Source organism: Chrysochloris asiatica, unplaced genomic scaffold (assembly GCF_000296735.1).
Source record: "Chrysochloris asiatica unplaced genomic scaffold, ChrAsi1.0 scaffold00110, whole genome shotgun sequence".
NCBI classification, from domain to species: Eukaryota; Metazoa; Chordata; class Mammalia; order Afrosoricida; family Chrysochloridae; genus Chrysochloris; species Chrysochloris asiatica.
The window spans coordinates 8,421,726-8,438,846 of record NW_006408628.1 but is presented as its reverse complement, the minus strand read 5'-3'; the positions used below and the strand labels follow the sequence as shown (position 1 = coordinate 8,438,846).

General features: G+C 44.9%; 1 protein-coding gene across 1 annotated transcript; it reads right to left on the bottom strand.

Annotated features, from left to right (window-relative positions):
* Nucleotides 1–1,155: 1,155 nt before the first annotated feature.
* Nucleotides 1,156–7,341, bottom strand: CATIP (ciliogenesis associated TTC17 interacting protein). Its single transcript, XM_006867862.1, has 10 exons — nucleotides 7,317–7,341; nucleotides 7,053–7,145; nucleotides 6,518–6,718; nucleotides 6,235–6,290; nucleotides 4,872–4,958; nucleotides 4,527–4,694; nucleotides 3,321–3,445; nucleotides 2,292–2,368; nucleotides 1,570–1,658; nucleotides 1,156–1,416 (listed from the first exon to the last, which is right to left on the bottom strand). The coding sequence occupies exons 1-10, from the start codon at nucleotides 7,339–7,341 to the stop codon at nucleotides 1,156–1,158; spliced, it is 1,182 nt and encodes a 393-aa protein (XP_006867924.1).
* Between the last annotated feature and the right edge of the window lie 9,780 nt (nucleotides 7,342–17,121).

The window sequence follows — 17,121 nt, the reverse complement described above, 5'->3', positions numbered from 1 at the left end:
TCAGCATCATAGAAACACACTAGCCAAGTCAGACAAACTGACGGAGGTTGTTTATCTCACATGTGTTGTAGTGTACCCTGAGTTGATTCCCACTCAGGCATCATTGTCTCCTCTTGAATCAAAAGATACTAAATAACAGCATCTGGTAAATGAATGGGTGGAGGGTGGAACTGGCACCCCCAAAACCAGCTGGCCTTAAGTGCTCATGTTTGATATTTACAAAGCTACTGAGCCTCAGGCAGCAGGCAGAAACAAGCCCTTAGCCACAACTGATGTCAAATAGGGAGTCTAAGGGAGGTGGCTTCACTTGCCCAACCATTTTTTTCAGGGAGAAATTGGGAAACTAAGGCCTTATGCAGTTGAGGGCTCTTCCAGCTATAAGGAATGGGGAGGAGAGCAGGAGTCGATGCTACACAATTTGAGGTTCCTATATTTCGGGAACGGAGAAATCTGGGTTTTCTCTCTGTCAGTGGGAACCAGGAGGAGGTTTGGGATCTCTCTATAGTTTGCCAGCTCTTTTGTATCAGGGCGTTTTGGGAGACTTTGGAAGCAACGATTAAGGTCAAAGGGCTCCAAGCCCCACTCCCTCCATCCTGTGTTCTTTTAATTTGGAGGTGGGGTGGGGAGGGCAATTATGCTAAGCAGTCTCCATAAAGATTGAGTATCAAGGCACAAGGTCCCTCCATCTGCACTACACTAACGGTTAAGAGTTTGGGCTCCAATCCTGCTTCTCCACAAGCTAGCTCTAGTTAAGTGCTGTTGAGTGGCGACCTCTGTAAAGGGTTTCCAAGGAGCAGCTGGTGGGTTTGAACTGCCAACCTTGAGGTTAGCAGTTCGGTGCCGATCCTACAGCGCCACACCAGGACTGCACGCAAGCTCTTCTTTCTGCACCTCTATTTTCTTATCTGTCATACAAGCAAAATGCCGATAATAGTCTTTCCTAGAAAGACTGAGATTAACATAGTCGAAGCTGTTCGCGTTTCCTATTTTTAGAAGTCATGAGACGCTGGCCAAGGACGATTCCAGTGTGCATAGCAGAGTTGCGGGAGGATCCTGTTTATTCCCACAATAACCGCAGCCAGAGGGAAACGCGTCCTCCACTGTGCGTTCAGTCCGCGCGGGCCCCGGCCAAACGCACAGTGCAGCTCGCGGCCCTTAGGCCTCGTCCGGGGAGGGCGGGGACTCTTTGCGGAAGGACAGCTTCGGGACCAGCGAGCGGAAAGGGCTGGGCCGGTTGGAAGAGCGTAAGGCGGAGGTTGGTTGGCTGTGCACCGAAAAGGGTCCAAAGTGCTCTGCGGCGAAGGTGACCACGTCTGCGGGCTGGCGCAGCAGCAGAAAGAGCAGGAAGTCGGAGATGAGCGCTTGAGCCTGTGGGTGGTGCCGCATGTAGCTGGCGTGGCTGAGTCGGAGCTCCTCCTGGGGGTGGGGGTGGGAAGAGAGAGCCGGAGTTCGAGTGGAATCGGGTAACCTTCCAGCCCTGGAACGGGTGGAGGTGAATCAGATACAAAGGGAAATCAGTGTGTGGAATTTATAGCAGAGGAAGGAATGGGGACCCCAGCCACTTCTCACCTTCCGATCCAGGAACTTAGAGTAGAGCTCCAGGTCCTCCTCCCAGGGCAGGGGCTTCGCCTCAAACACCGGAGGGGGTTCAATCTCATCTAGATGGGGGAAAATACCCACCCACCCCCACTCTTGTTGTTGTTATGGTCTGTGGAGTCAGTTCCGACTCATAGCAACCCTGTACAGGATTTCCGAGGCTGTAGAGCTGAAAGCCTCGTCTTTCGCCCCCTTTACAACTGGTAGTTTGGAACTGCTGACCTCAAGGTTCACAGCCCGATTCGTAACCACTACGCTACTAGGGCTGTAGAACATTGCTAAACAGACTTGGTGGCTCCATAAATGTCAGACAGTGCTCCTCGGGTTTTCAATGGCTGGGTTTTCGACATATATGGCCAGGCCTTTCTTTGGAGGTACCTCTAAATAAACTAGAACCTTCAACCCTTCAGTCAGCACCCAGGGACTCCAAGAACCTTCCAAGGACCACACAGACAACAGGCGCAGGTAAAACTCTATGGGCAGAGTCATTGGAAGGGATTCCCACAAGAAAGATTCTCCCTAACTGCCTTGGAGTAGGGGCTGGAGGACAGACTTTCCCCATCTGCTCTCAAGCAGGATCCCACCCATAGCACACTGAGTGGGGATCTTCTGCAGGCTGCACAAGGGGGCAACGATGCACCTGGAAATTACCAAGTTTGTTCCCCTTCACTCTCCCACATTAGAGCATCACTAACCTTCCTCCCTCAAGATGGGCATCTTGGTGACGATACAGCATCCGGGGGAGCCCACCTGCACTCTCTTGGCCAGGTGCCTAGTGTGTAACATGGAAGAACATACGGGTGTGGGTACTTTCTCAGACACCCACCCCTCCAGCCCTCTTCTGGGGACCTCCTTGTACTTCTGCCTCCCTCATTTGTCTTAGAGTGCCTGGGTCTTGTTCATCTCTGCATCCCCCAATAATGGATCATGTACAGGACTCAGCAAGTATGATACCCCTGCTTCTCAAGCAGGTGGCCAGTGCGCCACAGCTGAACTGACACCTTTCCAGGTGAAAGCACTAAAAAAAAAATCAGGAGTGTCTTATGTGAAATTCAAAATAGAAACTACTTACTAAATTATGAAATAAAAAAAGCCAATAGCACGCTGAGGACTTTTTAGTCCCCCAGTGTAGCGACGATGTCGATGTTGTGTGCTGTTGAGTCAGTTCTGCCTCACAATGACCCTTTATAGGAGCGACTGGTGGGTTTGAACAACCAATCTTGTGGTTTGCAGTCCAGTACTTGTCCTACACCAGGACTCTAATAGCTCTTATGAAATGTCAAGAAACAAATTCTCCCCACCCGAGTTTTCTCAGAATTTGACACTGCTGCTTTGCTGGTGACAGCTTGTCTGTATGCCAGGGACGTTTCTTACTCAATTATCAAGTCGTTCACAACTTACTATTGCTCAGTATTAAACCCAACTCCCACCACAGCTGCTTTAGCTTGCTTTAGACCCCTGGAGGCCAGCATTGGTTTCTCAGCCCTTCAAGGTTCTTTGGTGAGGAGGTTTGGGAAGCACTGTGAGGATTCAGCAAATCAGCGAATGAATGAAGAAAGAGTGAAGGATGTGGATGAAGCAGGGGATGCTCAGATCTTAGTGGCTCCTCTTCCTGGTGGAGTACTCAGAACCAGCTATCTTTCCTTTGCCCTTTCCCCACCTCCATCTTTGAACACCCAAGTCTGTGCTTGGCACCACCCCATTGGCCCCACACAGTGGCTCACCCATCAGAGAACAGGTAGAACTGGCAGGACATGGGGATGTTCTCCTCCGAGTGGACTGTCTGCTCCACGATGAACACTTTTGCCTGCTGACGGCCCACCTGGAATGTCTGGAAGCCCAGGGCTTGCTGGCAGCCATCCAAATGGATGGAGAGGTGAAGTGAATGCCTAATAGGGTCTCCCACAAAATCTCAGCATGGCTCTTTACTCTATCTCACATCTTCATGAAAAGCAACCCTTGGCTGTCCAGAACCCCAGGTGCCAAAAGATTTAAGTTGCATACATAATCTAACATGAGGATCTCCTCACATAGCCAACTCCAGTCTGCCTTGCCCTCACCTGTCCCCATGCTATCTCTCTGAACAAGTCCTTCTTGTTGGCAGATTCGGTTACAGGGATTAGGACCAACCACACGGCACATAACCACCACTACCACTACTTATGTATGAGGTAGGGGGTGGGCAATAGAGTGGAAGGGACAGGCAGTGAGGCCTTGGAGAGGACAGTATTAACATAAAACACATGTTGAGTTGCTAATCACAAGGTCAGTGGTTCAAACCCACCAACCGCTTCATGGGAGAAAGGTCAGACTGTCTGTTCCCATAAGCATACCCTAAGTAACAATTCTATTCATCTTTATTCCACGAAGTGGTTGGTGGGTTTAAACCACTGACCTTGCAGTTAGGAACCCAACATGTAACTTACAAAGTTGGTCAAATAAGGACAACTCAGTCCCCAAAGTGGCTCACTCAAAACAGTGGTGAAACTTCATAATCACACATGACAGAAAGTCCTAGGTGTATGCGGGTTATGAAATTTTAGTCAAAATAAGAAGGCCTTCAGAGTTGAGAAATAATAATATTTAAGTGCATCAGAGATAATGCATTTCCAGACTTTAAAACTCTACACTCTTTAAAAGCATTCCTCCACCGTTATTTTTCCTAGACTGACTTTTGTGTGGAAAAGGTTGGTTCCCTCACCGCCTATACCTTCTGATCCCTCTCATTAGCTCTTGCCCACATTTAATCTAACAACATTGGTTATGTTTCTTCTGTCCTCACAACCCCACCTCCATCCTCCTGTTTCATCCTCGACCCTACCATCTTTTTCACTCTTTCCTGAGGTTTAGCTATATTTTCTTCCATTAGTCCCCTCTGCACCTTTTCATTTGCCCCCAGGCCCAGTCTTCTGCCCAGGGGGCACACTCACATAGGTGGAATAGCAGAGTTTTCCCTCTGTGTCCAAGGCCAGAAAGCGGGCATTGCTGGGTACCATCTGCCGCCAGGCCATCACTCTCAGTATCACCAGGTTGGCAGCCTCAGAGATGAAGCCAGCAATTGAGTTCCAGGGGAAAAAAGTCACTTCAGTCTTCACTTCCTGCATAGGATAAATCTGTGTCTGAGATCTCAAGCTGGGAAAGGACAGAGAGAGAGGTCAAGCTATATGGTCCAGGCTCAGTCCTCAATTCAGTCTCCTGGACTGACCCAATCTGGTCTCTGCTAATGGTTTTGATGAGGTGATGGAGGACAGTTCTCACCTGGCTTTGATGCTTACCTCTCCCTCCTTGACAACCCTGGTCATGGCCAGCTGATCTTCTTGTCTCACTAAATTAGTCTTCCGTTCCATCGGAAGGACAAGAAACTAAGGACCAGAGGATGGAAAGAGATAATAAGGGGTCCCTTGGATTTTTTTTTTTTTTTTTAAAGTTTTTATTGTGAATTGAGTGATCATTTACATGGGAGAACATCGGTTTTACACTCTTTGTTTCATTGCAATGATTACAGTCTCCTCCATGTATCATCACTCAACAGGATTTGCTTCTGTTCCCTCTGTTTGTTGTTTGTGTTTTGGGGGGTGGGGGAATGTACACAAAAACACTCAGGAATGTATAAACATTTAAACAACCCAAGCTCCTTGGATTTTATACAAATGGAACACACCCTTCTCCAGATCATCTTGCCAAGTCTCCTTTAAAGGGGAGAAAACCAAGGTGAGATTTTGATGAAAACTCTTCCATACATGTTAGAGCTCAAGAGTAGAAGTCAGAAACTATCAAGACTATGATCTTTAGACACCCTTCCAACATGGAACTGAACTCACTCCCATGGCTTAACTTTCATCAAACAATAGGTCTATAAGGTAACCAGTAACATTGGGGAGGTCCACATGCCTTAGAATTATCAATACAGGAGTAAGACATCCAAATGGCAGCATTTGCTTAGGAACAAAGCTTAGAAGTCAGAAGGAAGGACGAATAGAATAATTCAGGGAGGAAACGGAAAGGGTATCCTTACATTGTGGGAATCGCAATCAAGGTCACAGAACAGAATGTGTATGAATTGTTGAAGGAAAACCAATTTGCCCTGTAAAGTTGCATTCAAATCACAATGTAAATTTTTTGTCAAAAGTAGAAATCATATTATGATACAATATAAAATTAAAAAGCAAATGTGCTTCAAAATAGGCTTTTTTAAAGATAGGAATGGTTTCTATGCAAAAGTTCTTAGTGGTTTCCAGTGTATGAATTATTCACATTACAGAAGTAGTGAAGTGGGTGGGAGGGTAGTGGGGGCACAGAGGTGGAGAGTTTAGAGACAAGGTGGCCCAGGAGATGAGCCCTTGGAAAATGTCAGACCCAGAGAATCAGCCCCAATTCTCCCTTGGAGCTGCAGAAGGATTAAGATGAACTGGCTTTTGGTATTGTATATCTGAGAATGTCATCAGAAGGGACCGGTTACTGACCTCTAGTGTCCCTGGTGGGTTGGTTCTCAGGTTTTGTGCTGTAGGGGTTGGAGGGGAGGAGGAATGGGATGGATGGGACAGGGGACTGAGTGACATCCTTTCTCCCTCCCTCCCTCCCTGGACTTCCATTCTCTCACCCTGGATTGAGGCCAAGGTTGAGGATCCTAGGAGGTACCTTGATGTATTCTTGACTCTTTTGTTCCATGATCTCCATTTTCCCGGAGATGTAACCTAGAAGTGGAGGGAGGTGAGCTCTAACTTCACAGGAGACACGGGTTAGAGAGTACAGGAAGGGAGACTGATAGTCCAGGCTGGGCCACTCGGGTGATTCAGTTCCCCTTACCCCACACCCCTTACCCAAATTCTAGTCAAAGGGTTGGTCCTGAATAAGGGTCCTGGGGAGGTGGTAGGGTGGTAGAGGCAGGATGGCTTGATGGGTTAGGCAGTAGAAGCTCTACCCAGGACGGAGTTTCCACAGAGTAGTTTGTTCAAGAAGCCTCGGCTGTAGGCATGCACAAGCAGACACTCTGAGAAAATTCCAAGTTTGTCGCTGTAGCTCCCTTTTTGTACGTCAATGGTCAGCTCTCCCAGGGGCTCCCCTGTGTCTGAGACCATGGCCAAAGTCTCGGAGAAGAGCAGCAGTTGAATCTCTTTAAGTTCTGGAGTGAGGGTTCCATAGAGACAGATAAAGCCCTGGCTCCTAGGCCTTAACCCTCTGGCTCCCTGATCATATCTTCACCCACCCTATCCTCATCCTCCTTGTCTTCCAGTGGCCCCGGAGTACCCATCTCTTGACCTCTGCAGCAGTCAACAGATGAACACCCCCCCTCACAGTCCTGGGTGTTCCCTTGCAGAATGCCAACAAATGGGCCATTCCCAAAAGAAACCCAAAAGAATCAAGGTTGAGAAAGGACAGAGCCCAGGTCTCCGGCTGACTTGAGCTGCCCGGACTTTTGTCCCTTCTCCCCTCCCCCCCCCACTGCCAGGCCTCACGGAGGGATTCAAGGAAGTCGATGGCTTCTGCATTGGCTTTCGGGGGTGACAGACTCTCCTGGTGTGAAGGCTGCTGGTCCTTAGTTTTGGAGTCTATGGAGGGAGGAGAGGTGAGGCTGAGATGGCGGGCCTTGGGGAGAAAGGCAGGGACGGCCCAAGACTGACTGTCCCATTAGTACAATTCTCCAAACACCCTCCACGCAAGTGGACTGGGAAGCAAACAATGCCCCTTTCCCTTCGCAGCCCCAGCAGCCCTCTTCCCACCTGTGGATTGAAGTTTGGAGGACATGGCTGCCGCTGCACCTGGTAAGTGTACAGTTGTTGCCATAGCAACTGGGAGCTAGCTACCACCTCTTAAAGGGCCATCAACTCACTTCACTAAACTTGGAGGAAGGATCTGCGGGTTCTGGGGCTCAACCCAAGTCTGAGGTATTGTCCAGCAGAGGGAGCATTTGACATTCTTAAGAGGCAAAGAGATGAGATTGGTCATTATAATAACTTTAGAAGTTGTGACAGACTCAAATGCACAGAATCTAATTAGAACTCATAGGACTATTACTACAAATTGTGGTCTTAGCCGATACCAATAATGCAATAACAATAGTAGTCACAATAATCCTTTAAAACATGTGGTCCTCAGATTCTAAGGACTCTGCATGTATGATCTTCTTCCATCTTCAGAGTAATTCTGGGAGTTGTCGTTAAGTGCCTTCGAGTCAGTTCCAACCCATAGCAGCCCTGTATGGCTTTCTGAGGAGCGGCTAGTGAGCTTGAACCGCCAACCTTGTGGTTCAAACCAATCTTACAATCCAGCACATTAACCCACAGTGCCACACCAGGACTCTACTCTGTGAGTAAGCACTTCTATTACCTCCACTTTGTTCTTGTTAAGTGCTGTGGAGTTGGTTCCAACTTATAGCAACCCTGCACAGGGTTTCCAAGGCTGTAAATTTTGCAGGAGCAGAGAGCCTCATCTTTCTCCTGCGGAATGGCTGGTAGTTTCAAACTGCTGGCCTTGAGGTTAGCAGCCCAATTCGAAAACTGAGGCACAGAGAGGTTAAATGTCTTCCCAAGGTCACATAGCTAATACTTGACAGGAGCAGGATTCACCAATAAAAAGAAGTATATTATTCAGCAATAAAAAGAAGTTGAGTACTGATAAATGTTACAACAGAGTCCTGGTATGGCATTATAGGATAAGCACTAGACTGCTAACCACAAAGTCGGTGGTTCCAACCCACCAGCTGCTCCTTGGAAAACCAATCCAGGGTTTGATATGAGTAGGAACTGACTTGATAGCACTTAACAACAACAATAACATATGTGACAACATGGATGAATCTTGAAAATATTATGTTAAATGGAAAAATCCGGTCACAAAAGTTGACATAGTGTGTGATTTCATATATATGAAATGTCCAGAATAGGCAAATGTAGTAGAGATTAAAAGTAGATCAATTGTTGCCTAGCATTGGGGATGTGGCGCTGTAGGATAAGCACTGGACCGCAAGGTTGGTTTGAACTGCAAGATCAGTGGTTCAAATCTACCTCACAAACCCTGAACAAGGTCACTATGAGTAGGAACTGACTTGAGGGCACTTAACAACAACAACAGGGTTGGGGGTGGAGTGAAGTAGGTGCGAATGGGTTCAATGACATCAATGGACACAGGGTTTCTTTTGGGGATGATGAAAATATTCATTGTGATGACGTTTCCACAAGTGTGAGTATACTACAATCCACTGACTAGGAGAGAGCTCATTGCTTAAAGAGATGTTGAGGGGACTTTAGACCCAGAGAGGGAGAGGGGCTGTGTGCTGATGACTGGGGGGGGCAGGCTTGTAGTGTATACCCTTTGGTTGGTTGATGATGCATGGAAGGGATTGTAACCATGGCAATGAAATGATATATGATAGGATGAATGTAAAGCTAATGTTCTCCCATGTAAACTATCACATAAGTCACAATAAAACATTTTTTTTGAAAAGAGAGAGAGAGACGTTGAGCTTCCATTAAGGGTGATGGAAAATTTTGGAACCAGGGTGGTGATGAGTGCCCAACATCATGATTGTAATTAATGCCACTGAGTTGCACATGTAAAAACTGTTGACATGGTCAATACTTTATTACATATGTATTTACCACAATTAAACACACACACACACAACAATGAAGAACACTTGCAAGTAGTCATCCAAGGATCCAAGGCACAATCAGTCTGTATTGGCTCGGAGCAGAGGAAGAAGGAGTGTCAGGACATGGAATGTGTTGGTAATTATTTCTAAGAACAACTGCCTTCTGAGATGAGGACATGGAGAGAGGGAGCAGCTGAGGACCCTGGACTCATGGAAAGAGAGGGACTGGGTGCTGGTGGCCAGGAGGCAGGCTTGCAGAATGTGCCCTTTGGTTGTTTAAATTATTACATATTCCTAAGTGTTTCTGTGTACGTCCTCTCCCACGCCCCAGCCCCCCAAAAAATAAATGGAAGGAATGGAAGCAAATACTGTTGAATGGTGATGCACGGTGGAGATTGCAATCATTGCAATGAAACAATGGTGTAGAGCCCAATGTTCTCCCATGTAAACTATCACTCAGTTCACAATAAAAACTTAAAAAACAAAACAAAAAACTACCTCCTTTGCCATGAGAACAGAATTGAGTGGTACCTGGCTACCATTACTGAACATTTATATCTAAGATTCTTTAGAAGAATTCTGATAAAAAAAAAAGGGGGGGGGGAATGCTGAACATAATTTCAAAGTCTCAAGGATTCCAGACTTTCTGGAGCCATGAAAGTTGGATGAACCCCTGAAACTATTGCCCTGAAATCATCTTTAAATCTTAAACCAAAAATATCCCCTGCAGTCTTCTTAAAACTGAACAATACTTTAGTTTAACTAGTAAAAAAATGTCTGTCTTGAGCATTATGATTTTTAAAGAACTATCTATATTGTACTTTATTAACTATAAGCAGACTTTTGACTGTGTAGATCATGACAAACTATAAATAATATTGCAAAGATTGGGTATTCCAGAACACTTAATTGTGCTCATGAGGATCTTGTACACAGATCAAGAGGCAGTTGTTAGAACAGAACAGGAGAATACTGAATGGTTTAAAATCAGGAAAGGTGTGTTCCATGGTTGTATCCTTTCACCCTACTTATTTAATCTGTACTCTGAGCAAATAATTCCAAGAAATGAAGAAGAACATGGCATCAGGATTGGAGGAAACTCATTAACAAACAACCTGCGGGATACAGATTATATAAACTTGCTTGCTGAAAGTGAAGAGGACTTAAAACACTGATGAAGATCAAAGACTACATATGGACTGACCTCAATGTAAAGAAAACACAAGTTCTCACCACTGGACCAATAAATAACATTATGATAAATGGAGAAGTTGTCAAAGACTTCATGTTGCTTGAATCCACCATCACCACTCATGGAAGCAACAGTCAAGAACTCAAATGATGTACTGCATTAGGCAAATCTGCTGTAGGAGACCGCTGTAAAATGCTGAAGAGCAAAGATGTCTGTTTGAGGACTAAGGTGCAACGGACACAAGTCATGGTATTTCCAATAGCCTCATATGCATTTGAAAGTTAGACAATGAATAAAGAAGACTAGACAAATCGATGCATTTGAATTACAGTATTAGAGAAGAATACTGAAAGTATTCATGGACAGTACAGCCAGAATGCTCCTTGGAAGCCAGGATGGCCAGCCTTTGTTTCTCACACTTTGAACATACTATCAGGAGGGACCTGAAGAAAGACAACATACTTGGAAAAGTAAAGGGTCAGTGAAAATGAGGAAGACCCCAATTGAATGGATTGACACAGCGGCAGTAGCAAAGGACTCAAGCATAGCAACAATTCTGAGGAAGGTGCAGAATCGGGCAGTGTTTCATTCTGTTGTACATAAGGTCGCTAGGAGTCAGATCCGACTTGACAGCACCTAACAGCAATGTGGAAGTCTGCGTCTATGAAAACTATATGGTCCTACTCTCTCCTATAGGGTTGCTATGAGTCAGAATCGACTGCAACATTTAAAGTGTATATATAGAGAATCAAATTGACAATGGTAACTTAAAGTTTATATAGGAACCTTAAGGGACAGTGAATTTATATTAATAGGGTAGAAGCAACTTAGAAAAGAAGGGTGAGAATGGATGTCCAACTCAAATAATGCAACTAATGCCACTAAATAATTATATATGTCCTGGTGTGGTCCTGTGGTTTAATGCAATGGACCACAAGGTCAGATTGAACCTCAAGGTTGGCAGTTCAAGCTCACCAGCCACTCCTTGGAAACCCTATACAGGGTCACTATGAGTTGGAACCACCTTGATGGCACTTAACAACAACAACAAAATGGTATATACAGAAATTGCATAGGGCTTACACTTACCTGTCCTCACAGATTCCCCACTTCCTGTGACTCCGTGTTTTCAACTCTCCCCAAGATTCCCTCCCTAATGTATGACTGATTGCTGTCAGCTTCTAGGGGAGAAAGCAGTTTGGCAAAGTAGCTCACAGACTGGCATCCAGTTGTCTATTTTTTAGTCCTATAGAAGAAATCTAAGGTGCCCGGTATTGCAACAGTTAAGCACCTGGCTTCTAACTTAAGGGCTGTCAGCTCCAAGGATAAAGATCTGGGGCTCTGCTCCCGTAAAGATTATAGCCAAGAAAGTCCCATGGGAAGCTCTACTCCATCACACTGGGTTCCTATGAGTCAGAATCAACTCTACAGCACCCAACAAGAACAGAAGAGATCTCTTCAGGATCGTTTTTTAACACTTCCTCTTTAGGCCCTGACAGGGCAATAGAAGGATCCCTCAGCAGGTTGACACTCTTGCATGGTGGCGCTGGGTACGTTGCTTCTCTGAGCCTGTCTGTGAATTAGACAGCCTGAGTCCTCACATCCACTGAATAACAGTCACTAGCACTTCGAAAGTCCTGGTGGTGCTGTAGGATAAGCACTGGACTGATAACCACAGGCCCATCAGCTGCTCTAGGGGAGAAAGATGAGGTTGTCTCTTCCCACAAAGAGCTATATTAGCTTAAATTCTAAGTACTTGGTTTGCTGAAGGCTGCAGCTTATAGTGAGAGTTTTAACTCTGTCTTGGCAGAAATTCAGCTTCCAACTGATTTCCTTCTGACTGTTAACAAGCAATGTAAAAAGTTTTACCCTCAAGCAAGTGTTTTTGAAAGTACAAGGGGCCTTCAAAAAGTTCATGGAAAAATTCCATCATTTTTTCACTCCATTTGTCCATTAACTTTTTTAAGCTTCCCTCTCCTCCCCAACCCCCCACTATAATACAACTTCAAGAACCAGCCCAGGAAACACCCTCCACCCCTCCTGGCATGCTCCACGCCCCTCCTCCCACCCCAGAACCAATCCTGTAAACCTTTCTAATCTGCAGTTGTGTAAATATCCCAATTGTTCCTTGTTCCACTTTCTTTGCCTGCGACAGTAATGACTTGATCTGCTGCCAATCATGATGCTGTGACTGTTTCCTTTGTTCCTGGTGGTGTGGCCCTGTGGGTTAATGTGCTGGACTGCAAAGTCAATTGATCCTCAAAGTTGGCAGATCAAGCTCACCAGTCACTCCTTGAAAACTTCACACAGGGTCATTATGGATCAGAACCAACTCGAGGACATTTAACAACAACAACATAATTAAAGGAAGACCCCCAATGAGATGGCTTGACTCAGTGGCAGCAACAATGGGCTCACACATAACAATTGTGAGGCTGGCACAGGACTAGACAGTGTTTCTTTATGGTGTGCACAGGGTCACTGTGAGTCAGAGTCCATTGCATCTACCAGCAACATAATTAAACCATGAACTGTGACTTCTTGGGACACCATTATGACTTCATACTGCTGGTTTCCCTCATCTGAATGATTTGGCTGTGTCTCATCTCTGTCCTCCACAGGTAGGTACTTGACTATTAGTGAAAGTACCCTGGAAGGAAGGGTTGGCAATGTGCTTCCAAAAGGTCACATCCTTGAAAACTCTGTGGAGAACAGTTCTATTCGGCAACTCATGGTGTTGCCGTGAGTCAGAGATGATTCCGTGGCAGCAGTGGGGAGAGAGGGGAGAACATTTTGAGAGAGCTCACTATGAACTGGGCTCTGTAAGTGTTGTTGTTCCTCTTCTTAGGTGCCATCGAGTTGGTTCCAACTCATAGTGACCCTATGAACAACAGAATGAAACACTGCCCAGTCCTGCACCATCCTTACGATTGTCGCTATGTTTGAGCCTACTGTTGCTGCCACTGTGTCAATCCATCTCGTTGAGGGTCTTCTTCTTTTCTGTTGACCCTCCACTTGACCAAGCAGGATGCCCTTCTCCAGGAATAGAAACCTCCTGACAATATGTCCAAAGCATGAGAGATGAAGTCTTGCTATCTGGGCTTCTAAAGGAGCATTCTGGCTGAACTTCTTCCAAGACAGATTTGTTGGCTTGTCTAGCAGTCCATGATATTTTAAAATATTCTTTGCCAACAACATAATTCAAGTGCATCGATTTTTCTACAGTCTTCTTTATTTATTGTCCAACTTTCACATGCATACTGCAAATATTAACACATTTAATCCCTTATGACAACTTAAATTCTAAAGCAGTTGATTTATGTAATGCTGGTCTGTAGCTCTCACTTTATGTTGGGTCTTTTTTTTAAAAAAATGTTTTATTGTGAATTATATGATAGTTTACATGGGAGAACATTAGTTTTACATTCATCCTATCGTATATCGTTTCATTGCCATGGTTACAATCCCCTCCATGCATCTGGGTAGGGTCTCATTCTTCTCCCTTGATGGTTCCAAGGATCTCCGCTCCTAGACTGCAAAGTTAATCACTCCCCTCCTTGCTACAAAATGTTTACCTTTACATTTCCAACTCTCACAATCAGTCCTGGTAACTCTATGTTGAGTCTTGACAGAAAGTCAGACTCCATTTGAGTTCCTAATGTTACTTCAACAATGTGATTATGTTTAGACAAGTCGAAGGAGGAGCATCACACCCTCAGGAAGAATGGAGTTGAAAATAGATGAAGTACTACTTTACAGAAAGGTGCTTACGCAAAGAACTAGGGAACTTGTCTTAATAATTTACCAAAAACAGCCAATCCGATGCATGTAATCTACTTTCAGTTAAAAGTTGGGGTCCTGGTATTTTCTTGTAACCACCCTGGGATTATGAAGGGATAAGAGTGGAGTGCGGGACCCTACCCAGAGAAGAAGTGACGCCAGAGATGGAGGCAGAGACAATGACGTGGAGAGATGGAGCAGCTGGGGACTTTAGACCCAGAGACTGAGAGGGGCTGTGTGCTGACGACTGGGGTGCAGGCTTGCAGGGTATCCCCTTTGGTTGGTTGATGATGCATGGAGGGGATTGTAACCATGGCAATGAAATGATATATGATAGGATGAATGTAAAGCTAATGTTCTCCCATGTAAACTATCACGTAATTCACAATAAAACGTTAAAAAAAAAAACAAAAAAAAAACCAGCCTGCTATACATTTGGTCAGAAATTTAATGAACTCACCCCTCATGTGATAGCATGGAGTCCTGGTATGGCATTGTGGGATGATGTGCTGGACTGCAAGGTCAGTTTGAACCACAAGGTCAGTGGTTCTCCCCCACCACCCGTCCTCGGAAACCCTATGCAGGGTCAGCATTTGTTGGACCCGACTCAACGGTGCTTAACAACAACAACGTGATGATTGGAACTGCGGTTGCCTTACAAAGCCAGACCCAGTGATTCAGAACTACCTCTATATGTTGTTGTTACCTGCTGTTAAGTTGATTCTGACTCATAGCGACTCAGTATTGGGTTTCCATTTAGCACCTGATAATTTTGAGCCGCTGACATAGTCAGCAGTCCAGTGCCATACCAGGACACCTACCGCTGACTTTGCAGTTCAAACGGCTTTGCAGTTTGGCGCATTAACCCATAGCACCACACCAGGACAGAGAGGAGAGACCAAATGAAACGGACACAGATGAAAATTTGAGAACCCTAAACTTTCAAGGAAAGGTTAGAGAACTGGATCGGGTGCTTGCTGGGAGGAGACGCTGAACAGAATTGGTGAGTGAGGAAGACTAGTAAATGCAGGTCAGATGTGGCTCGACCATCTTGTGAGCAGCTTTGGCAACAGAAGGTGGTCTGGCACAGCAGATTCACACAGATGACAGAAATGATGTGATTCCTTCTTTTTACCCCCATGCTCTCCTAGTGACCAGATCGGACCCTCATCCATCCCCAGTGCAGACCCTGCTCTTTGAGAGTTGGGAACCACGTCAGTGTGAGGAGAGAGCCTACTGCACTGCTTTGGTGCCTGGATTCAAGTGGACTTGGACCCAGACCTACAGAACCTGCAGAACCACCAGACCAGCATTTAACCAGTCACCCTGCCCCCAATTGCCACGTGGTCCTAACAGACACTGAAGGCCCTCCACCCACTACTTCTAGACTGAGTGCCCTAAACATAGATAACATGCAGGCTGATAGGAAGTCTACCTAGGGCCAAAAACTCTGTTGTGACATCCCTGCCACACCTACTGACTGAGTTTTTTGGCTTGCAAGAGTCCCACAGAAATTTCTCCTTTCTGGGTCCAACAACTGCACTTTTGTTGTTGTTGTTTCATGTGTTTGTTTGTTTATTCTTTAGTTTCTTTCTACTTCTCTTTCTATTCCCTTGAATTTTATCCTATCTCTGCTTTTGTTTTTCTTTCTTTTCTTCTGGTACTCATTTCCCCCTTTTTCCTCTCTCTCTTCCCCCACCCCTTGAACTTTCTTTACTACTCTCTTTCTTTCTCTTTTCATCTTCTCTCTTGCTGGTGATTCTAGTATATTTTTAAGTTTTCTTCTTTTTATTTCTTCTCTTCTATAGTCCCATGTCCCTGTGCCTCTTTGTTTTTCATTTTTTTCTCTTTATTATTTCCTCTTTTCATTGTTGTTTGTTCTGTTTTGTTTTCTTGCATATGGGGAGAGGGGTTTTCTCTTTCCCTACCCATAGGAGACAGTAACTGTGCCCTTACAACACAGCCACAACTGTACCGTTTGTAGCTTCACCCACTGCGCAAGAGCCAATGCCAACTCCTATATTACCTGATCAATGATAGATAGTGGCTAGCACCAGCCAAACCCACCCTAAACTAAAGTGCACAAACGGCAAACGAAAATGGTGTACATGCTTTCAATCTCTAACTACACCCACAGGAGGCAGTTGGTGAGAGCCTAAGACTGCATCAACATAAAATAATCAATTAAATATAAATATGACAACCCCCTGGAGACAACGGACGATTTTAGCTCACATGAAGAAATAAGAGGGAATGACTCAAACAGATGGCCAAGATACAGGACCAGAAAACGTTTCTGAGGAAGAAAAGGTAATCAAAAGAATTGAAAAAGAATTCAAAAGAATAACATTTAGGTACCCTCAAAGGACTGGCAGAAAGATCAAGGAAAGCAAGGAGAACACAGAAAAAACTTTAGAAGAATTCAGGAAAACATTACAGGAACAAACAGACAAAATAAATGCAAATTTTGAAACAATACAAAGCCTGCAATTAGAAATCCAAAGATTAATTCCAAAATTTCAGAAATGGGCAATACATTGATTTGAAGCAATAGAAGCCCAAATTAGTGAGCTTGGAGATATATCGCTCAATACTAGTATGCTAGAAGAACAATCAGAAAAAAGAAAGAAAAAATCTGAAGAAAGTCTAAGAGTTCTGTGGGACACCATGAAGAGGATCAGAATTCCAGATAGGAGAGACAATAGAAAGCACAGAGAAAATTGTCAAAGAATTGTTGAAAGAAAACTTCCCTAAAATTATGAAAGATGAGAGGATAAGCATACAAGAAGCAGAACATACCCCAAACAGGAGAGATCCCAAAAGAAAATCACTAAGACATATCATAATCAAACTTTCCAAAACCAAAGACAAGGGGAGAATACTGAGAACAGCTTGGGAAAAATGAAGTTAACTACAAAAGAGAACCAATAAGGGGATTATAATCAATGTAATGAAACAAGTC

Excerpts from the sequence above, each read along its gene's own strand:
- CATIP (XM_006867862.1), bottom strand. The coding sequence starts at position 7,341 with ATGTCCTCCAAACTTCAATCCACAG. Across the intron at positions 3,446-4,526 it reads AACTCTGCTATTCCACCTAT|CAAGCCCTGGGCTTCCAGAC; the intron begins GTGAGTGTGCCC and ends GATGGCTGCCAG. Across the intron at positions 1,417-1,569 it reads CTAAGTTCCTGGATCGGAAG|GAGGAGCTCCGACTCAGCCA; the intron begins GTGAGAAGTGGC and ends CCCCACCCCCAG.